This window comes from Gastrolobium bilobum, unplaced genomic scaffold, assembly GCF_033153095.1.
Source record: "Gastrolobium bilobum isolate Gb01-03AN ecotype WA unplaced genomic scaffold, APGP_CSIRO_Gbil_v1 utg23736, whole genome shotgun sequence".
NCBI lineage: Eukaryota > Viridiplantae > Streptophyta > Magnoliopsida > Fabales > Fabaceae > Gastrolobium > Gastrolobium bilobum.
The window spans coordinates 5,061-13,236 of record NW_026897895.1 but is presented as its reverse complement, the minus strand read 5'-3'; the positions used below and the strand labels follow the sequence as shown (position 1 = coordinate 13,236).

At 33.6% G+C, this 8,176-nt stretch overlaps 1 protein-coding gene across 1 annotated transcript; it reads left to right on the top strand.

The window, feature by feature from the left end:
* The first annotated feature begins 4,323 nt into the window (after positions 1-4,323).
* Positions 4,324-6,325, top strand: LOC133311232 (N-alpha-acetyltransferase MAK3). Its single transcript, XM_061512244.1, has 4 exons — positions 4,324-4,566; positions 4,692-4,812; positions 4,961-5,016; positions 5,980-6,325. The coding sequence occupies exons 1-4, from the start codon at positions 4,369-4,371 to the stop codon at positions 6,205-6,207; spliced, it is 603 nt and encodes a 200-aa protein (XP_061368228.1). The 5' UTR covers positions 4,324-4,368; the 3' UTR covers positions 6,208-6,325.
* The last annotated feature ends 1,851 nt before the right edge of the window (positions 6,326-8,176 follow it).

The following is an 8,176-nucleotide window of genomic DNA, read 5'->3' as shown; positions in this document are numbered from 1 at the left end:
CTTACTCCTAAGGTAACCAATAGTGTCGTTTCCAAAACACTACCTTCCCCCACTGGCTAAGCTGTCTGAAATCGTTCCTTAAGGAAGTTCCTTTCTCAGTATGTGTTCAATTTCCATTGACACACAATGAATATAGCTTACTTAGCCAGAGAAATACAAAAAGCTTTAGTACAAGAGTCTTGAAAATAATTCTTTAAGAGTTTTGCAGCTTATCCGTTCCACAGATACTTCAGCCCATGGTTGTTACTTTAAACATAATTATTCTAAACTGAAGTTCCATAGACCCGAGATTCAGCTCAGAGATAACGAGTGGAAAGGAAAGAAGAAACACTTATATTGAAATGAAACAAGAAAGATTACAACAAAATATAATGTAACATCCCGAGCGCTGACGAGGGCGGGGAGTGATCGCCGGTGCAAAGAGGCACGGACAAGGAGTGGCTCCTGACAGGCTTCCAGCGGGGGGTTACATGCATGAATGAATCGAATCAACACCCGAAAGAGAGGGATTCCAAAGGCTGTGCAGGCATAAGACTGCATAGTTTGGGATAGCTTATAAGAATTAATTGGTACTACCTATACTAACAAGATGCATCTGTTTTTCGGTAGCCCGGATCAGAAGAACTCCACAATTAAGCGTGCTTGACTTTGAGCAATTCTGGGATGGGTGACCTCCTGGGAAGTTTTCTCAGGAAGTGTGCGAGTGAGGAAAAAGCACACTGAAAAGTCTCGTGTTAGTATGTGGGGATAGTCATTGATTCTTGAAGCGGTCGGGCGTTACAAGTGGTATTAGAGCAGGGCCTCTCATCCAGTACGGTGTGGTTCGAGGACGAACCAGGCGGAAGCTGGTGGGCATGTAACATCCCGAGCGCTGACGATGGCGGGGAGTGATCGCCGGTGCAAAGAGGCACGGACAAGGAGCGGCTCCTGACAGGCTTCCAGCAGGGGGTTACACGCATGAATGAATCGAATCAACACTCGGAAGAGAGGGATTCCAAAGGCTGTGCAGGCATAAGACTGCACAGTTTGGGATAACTTATAAGAATTAATTGGTACTACCTATACTAACAAGATGCATCTGTTTTTTGGTAGCCCGGATCGGAAGAACTCCACAGTTAAGCGTGCTTGACTTGGAGCAATTCTGGGATGGGTGACCTCCTGGGAAGTTTTCTCGGGAAGTGTGCGAGTGAGGAAAAAGCACACTGAAAAGTCTCGTGTTAGTATGTGGGGATAGTCATTGATTCTTGAAGCGGTCGGGCGTTACATATAAAGTGGAGAAGATGGTTGATGCTCGTGAGGAGTCTTAAGTGGATGATACAGAATAAAGGAGAAGTGTTGTCACTTAATTATAGCTACAACTATACAAAATTAAACTACAAACTAAATAATACTAGGTGATCCCTTCTTAAGGAATTCGATGATGTTTTCATGTTTGGGACGTCCTATTTATAGGCAGAAGAGTGAGTGGCAATCTTGTAAAATCCCTTGAAGTTGGTTTCTTGACTGTATGGACGGGGCGATGACAACAGTGTTTGGAAGCTTGCAACTTGCTAGATGGGACAATTATTGTTGAGATTTGCCGTTTTCTTGTAGTCCCCCATGTCTTGTTTTCTTCTCAGCCAATAAGAACTCTTTATTCCCTGTTGTACACGTTTCTTTGTGCTTAATTGATGCACCGCCTCTGCTTTATGGAAACTTTGTTTCCACGTTTCCTGCAAAGTGACCAGAAGCAATAAATGAGTGGAGCAGGTGCAATAAATGCTCTCAATCCGTTCCACTTTTAATATGTTTTCCAAAGGATTATGTCATCATCCGTTCTCCCACTATGTTTTTGTCACAAAGATGTAAAACAAGTGATTTTCATGCTGAAGTCGCTCATCAGATAAGGGAACAGATGGTATTTTGCTATCAAAATGAGCTTAGATAGGAACGAATTTACATCCCATCAATAAGCGTCAATATAAGGATCAAAAATTAAAGTCGGGTAATCTAGCACTCAAGGTAGGTAGGCATTTTAATGATATCTCAATAGCTTTGAAATATAATAACTTCTTGTTTCTTTTTAGTGGTATTATTGATGAATAATTTTGCTATATGCTTCATTAAAAAAAGGGAATTATGGATTGTTTTTTGGTGGAAGGTTTATGCTATTGTACATATTAATGTCTGCAATGGTTGGTACATAAGTAGAATCATATATATTTACAAATAATAAAATTAATTAGAATTGGATTTGTTTAATTGGGTTAAAATGGTGATTTTCAACTGATGGAAGCTGGTGTTTTTATCTAGGGATGCTTGATATAGATGTCTAATAATGATGAATCACTATCTCCAGCCAACAATTAAATGAGTAATAATCAGGGGTGCATGTGTCAGAAGACGAGAATGAATGTGCTCTGGGCACAAGATATGTGAGTATGAAGGTTGTAACCATGGTGATAAGTCCTATGAATAATGAAAAGATTATCCTCTCATTCGCTATGGGGGGCTATATATAGATGAGGTGTAGGGAGGATATGCACATAGTGGGTACTTTTTTATGTGACTAGTGATGTGATAATGTGCTTAGTGGGTAGTTATGTGTAGTGAAGGAAAGTTGAGAAAGAGTGATGGAGTGGAAATGCATAATGAATGTCTAGTAGTGGGGGGAGGGAGTTAGGACCATTTAATTGGTCCAGAACAAGATTATATCATGCACAATTTGGTTTCATTTCACAAGAACAGAAATAACCAGCCATGGATCCTTATTTTTGTTTTGGTGAACTTTGATTTTCATGCATATTGAAATTATTGAAGTAATATTGTTTATGAATTATGTTATTTGTTTTGGGAATAGGTTGTGTTTGTGAAATGTTATTTATACATCTTACTTTATATTTTTATTATTTGTATTTGAGTAAGATTCCTTTTCCTTGACAATTGAACTCTATTTGTTGTACAAGGGCACATCTAACCTACATTGATCTCAATTATAGAACTGCGTTGAGCAATTGGTGCCTGTTCGGTTGATTCGTGGTCATAAATCTTCGAGCAGTTACTCTGGTAAAGTCTACACTTATAATGGTTTGTACAATATAATTCATCGAAAATATTACTCAAACATGACAATTTTTTAAATTATTACATTTTGAAAATTCAGTAATTGTAATTAATAGTATGACAGCGACGAGCAACCAACTTCCTTTATAACACTCCCTTCAATTCATAACACTCAGGGGCTTCTCTTTTCATTCTCTTGCTTTGTCTTCATCTTTCAGCTCTCCAAAACTGATTTACAATCGAACGATTCCTCTCAATTTTTGTTCATCTTCATCACGCGAGTGCTTCGTTGTTTTATTCTTTTATTAATATATTTTTTCAATTGTTCGACATTTTCTTTCTCATATTTTTTTTTGCAATTCATGTTTACAAATGGCAATAGATAAATTATGTTGCTAACCAAATTAACAATAAATTTAGGGCCTTAAATATTTTCGTGGGAAATAGTGGCATCCTTAAAATATTGGGGACAAAAAAAATAGAAATTTAGATAGACAATGAAAATAAAAAAATAATTTAAAATTTATTTCAATTTTATGTGTTATGATATAATAAAAACTGTAAAGCACTAATATCTATTTATATTGATATTGGACTCTAAATTTTAAATAAATAAGGAAATAAATTAGGAAATGTAAAGAAATAAAAAATTTGTCTTAGGAAATCATATAAGATAAAAATAAAATATTATGAGATATTTTCACATATTTAACACAAATTCCAAAACTATGTACTTTATTTAAATAGGAAAATAATAATTTTTTATGGGTATTTTTATTTAATATTCATGAGAGAAATAGTTTATCATATAAACTTATTTTAAAAAAAAAATTAAATGATGGAGCTGGGCTGCTGGCATGTCACATGAAACTCAAAGTCTTAAACATCATTTTATATAAAATAATAATTATACTATATAATTATATAGGTTTATTTTTTTAGATATCAAACAAGTGTATGAAATCTTAATGGGCCTGAATAATTTAATTTTGGATTTGAATGTCTCTATCTTCCTCCTTAGTAGTTGTAACTCTTAAGAATTCGAACCTACTAATTTTATATACTGAACCAACAATTACTGGGTATAATTATGTAAATTTGAAAGAAAAAAAAAATTAGGAGAATGAAATAGAATCAAAGACACCTAATACACTCTAATAAACTTTGTTTAACGGACCCGCGTCACTAAAAGCAAGACCCAAAATGGTTAAACACAAGGCCCATTTATTTTATCCGTGGAAACAACCCAACCCAATCACCCACCCTTGTGTTCTGCAACAAACCAAAGACTCAGGACGAAGAAGGAGACAGAGACAGTGAGACACCATGGAAAGGAGCAACAACGACGACGCATCAGAAATCGAGAAAGTGGAATTCGATGCTTCGGAGGTTGAATACGTCAGTTATGGCGGCGAGCATCACCTACCTCTAGTCATGAACCTCGTCGACCAAGAACTCAGCGAACCTTACTCCATCTTCACGTACCGTTACTTCGTCTATCTCTGGCCTCAGCTTTCTTCCCTGGTTCCAAAACTGTTCACTTTCCACTTTTTATCATCTGGGTCTTTCTTCAATTCCTCTTTCACCACTCAGATTTTCTCAATTTTTTATTTTATTTATTTATTTATTCTTCTGTGCTTGGTTTTTAGGCGTTCCACAAGGGTAAATGTGTGGGTACGGTGGTTTGTAAAATGGGGGAACATCGTAACACTTTCAGAGGGTATATTGCTATGCTCGTTGTGATCAAGCCTTATAGAGGAAGAGGCATTGGTAATTCTTATATTTTGCTATTCTTTTTTATTTTTTTATGTATTCATTTCCAATTTTATGATGTGGTTATTGGAATTTTAATAAAAATGTTAGTGTTATGCTACTAATGTTTGGCGTTTGGGGTTTCCTTAATGTTTTTTTTCTGCAGCTACAGAACTTGTTACTAGGTCTATCAAGGTGATGATGGAATCAGGTTGTGAAGAGGTATGTATATATATGTATGTAACTATGTGTACTTGTTGTATGCCAAGGTTCTGTTGTTTAGTGGATTGGAAGTGATTGTTTTATAAACTGTTTGTATCATTTTTATTATGATGAAACATAAAACTTGAAATTGGAACTGATAGTCTAGTGTGATTATTGTTGAACTTTGTTGACTCGGGAAGTATTTTGTCTGAGAAAACAAGGCATGGACAATATGATATAGTGCAGGACATGCCAATAACTTGAATGTGTATAATAAGAAAATCTAAATTCTTTTTCTTCTTGTAGTTGCTTGTTCTTGATGCAGCCATTTACCTTGTGCAAATACTATTAGATGGCTCAAACACGAAACTGAAAACATTTGTTCATTTAATTGGTTTCAGCCAAAAAACCAAGATTAATTATCAAACATTCAAGTGTACTAGTTTACTAAAATATGCCTATATGCACTTTAAAATGTTTAGATTTAGATGTTTGTTTTACCTACTCTATGTAATGTTGAATAAGATATTACGCTGAGAATCAAGTCCAAGGTATGGAATTATGCCCTGAATTTCCCCTTTCTTGTTTGTTTCCCTCGTAAAGAATGAGTAGTGTTCTTATTTTCTGCTCTCTTCTAATTTGTTTGGTAGCAACAGCCGCGGAATGACATATTTTTCATTCTTCAACTTTACATATTTTTCCTTATTGAGTGCCAGCAACTTTTTAGGAGCTTATTTCATTTTGAAGTAACTAATCCTACTGTCATGATACAATTTTGATTAATGACTTGTAGTGAAGAAGAATACTAGCACACCCAGAGTTATCTTGAATAGCATCTATTTGTGCGCATATCTTCAGTCGAAAATTGTTTAGTATTTGGACAGTAGAGGCCATACTTAATGTTTAGAATACAATAATAAGTGCTGGAAAGTCAAAGAAGGTTGCATGCTGACTCACATTCATGTTTATGCATTTATATAGGTTACATTGGAAGCAGAAGTCACAAATAAAGGAGCACTTGCACTCTATGGTCGCCTTGGCTTTATTAGGGCTAAGAGGCTCTTTCACTACTATTTGAATGGAGTTGATGCTTTTCGTCTGAAACTTTTATTTCCCTGTCCAGAGTTGCACCCATCTCTTCCTATGATGGCAGATAAATATGAGAGCCATATGCATAGTGATCATGGTGATGCACCACTTGGAGAATGATTTGATTCCATCAATGATTGTGTATTCCGCACGAAACAAAAAACTTTTTGAGCATATTGCTCTATAATTGATTTCTCATATCAATTCTAATATAAATTTTTGTAGAATAATCCCTTTTATGTGAAATAATTATTTGTTCCTCCGTCACTAATGCGAGAAATTGAGTTTGATTCCCATCAAATATATTTTTGTAGAATAATCCCTTTTATGTGAAATAATTATTTGAAAGGGATTCCCATCAAATATATCATTAGAAAGGGGTGATGAGCTTTAACTATGACTAGACATCGACTTAAGATTAGTCTTATAATCGGCTCAAAGAGTTGAGGCTTATAGGAGTATCCGTGTGTCGACTTGTCTCAGAGAGATAGTTAGGTTGGTATATAAAAAAAAATATAATTTTATTTATTTATTTCAGAAGGTTTTTCAAGTTGTAAAAAAAGTTTTTATTTTTATTTTTATTCACCTCAAATTAAACTAATTTAAACAAGTATTGAATTGTTTATATGCTTAGTATCCTTTGATTTGCATTCTACTTTAATGGTGGTAAGACAAGTTACTATAAAATGGAATAAGCTCGTAGTAAGTTGTTGGCACTCTTTAATGGTAAAGAGATAGGTTGTAATTATAGTTTTTCTTTTCATTACAATTATTTTGTCTCTGTTAGATCAAAATTAGATTAACGATTCTTCTTTGATATCATTTTGTATATGTTGATTTGGATTTGATTTAAAAATTTATAAATATAACCCCTCAAGAAAGAATAAGTACAATTAAAGAAGGATTTTAGCATTATGACAAGTGAAAAATATACCATTCCAAGGTGTTTGGGAAACAAAAATTAGAAGGGAGCAGAAAACAAGAACACAAACATATCTTAAGAAAGGGGCACTATCATAAATCATAATCCAGATTTTGTTAATGAATATTGCAGAACCGGAAATTGCAGGGGAAATTCCTATAACTTGGACCTGATTCTCACTGTAATATCTATTCATCATTAGATAAGGAACATTGTAAAGTGGGTATTCGTATATTTTATCAAAGGGTTCGCTTTTTCTGCAGTTATCTGCAGTAAGTCAATACGACGTCGTTTTGGGACAGAAATCATGGTGTTTTTGTAATTTTAATTTATTTTAGGATTATAATTTTTTAAGATTTCAATACCAAAACGACGTCGTTTTGGAAATAAATGCAGATAACTTCTCTGCATTAACTGCGGAAACATTTTTCCCTTTTATTAAACTTATACCTTTGAATATTTTATAATCAATCTTTTTTTTGTCTTAATTTATTAGGACTATCAAATGTACAAAAGATAAAATGAAAACAAATATACATAAATATAATTGACCAACGAAAGTTGACTCACTCAATTGTTGTTCGCCTGTGACAAATGCATGACTTACTTCGACTGCAAAAATAAAATTTTTAAAGGGGTTCTATTTCTATATTTGCTAACCCAAAAGAGTCATCATAATTAGTGGCGAAGCTAAGATTTAATTTTAGTCGGGGCCAAAAAAATTGACATATCAAATTGTCAAAATATTTTTGTAATTACACAAATCTATTAGGAAAAAAAATTTACTTCAAATTTTTAAAGTAATAGGATTGATGTTATTTTAACAAATAAGAAATATTTATTTAAAATTTAAAATATAATATAAAATTAAATTAGTAAAGAAAGTGCACATTATATGTATATATATATATATAAGAAATTTTCATGTGACTTTTATGAATATTTTCATGTGATCTTTATGAACATTATTTCATGTGATGTTAATGAAAATTTATTTCATGTGATCTCTATTAATAAATTTTTTTATCTTTTATATTTTAATTTGGTATGGGTCTATAAACTTTAGTTTGCAATTTAGTAGGCCTTATAGGTCGTATTAGGTTTTTTTGTTTTTTATAATAGGTCAGACCAGACCTATAAATTAAGCCTTTAATAAGCTAATAGGCC

Excerpts from the sequence above, each read along its gene's own strand:
- LOC133311232 (XM_061512244.1), top strand. The coding sequence starts at position 4,369 with ATGGAAAGGAGCAACAACGACGACGCATCAGAAATCGAGAAAGTGGAA. Across the intron at positions 4,567-4,691 it reads GGCCTCAGCTTTCTTCCCTG|GCGTTCCACAAGGGTAAATG; the intron begins GTTCCAAAACTG and ends CTTGGTTTTTAG. Across the intron at positions 4,813-4,960 it reads TTATAGAGGAAGAGGCATTG|CTACAGAACTTGTTACTAGG; the intron begins GTAATTCTTATA and ends TTTTTTCTGCAG.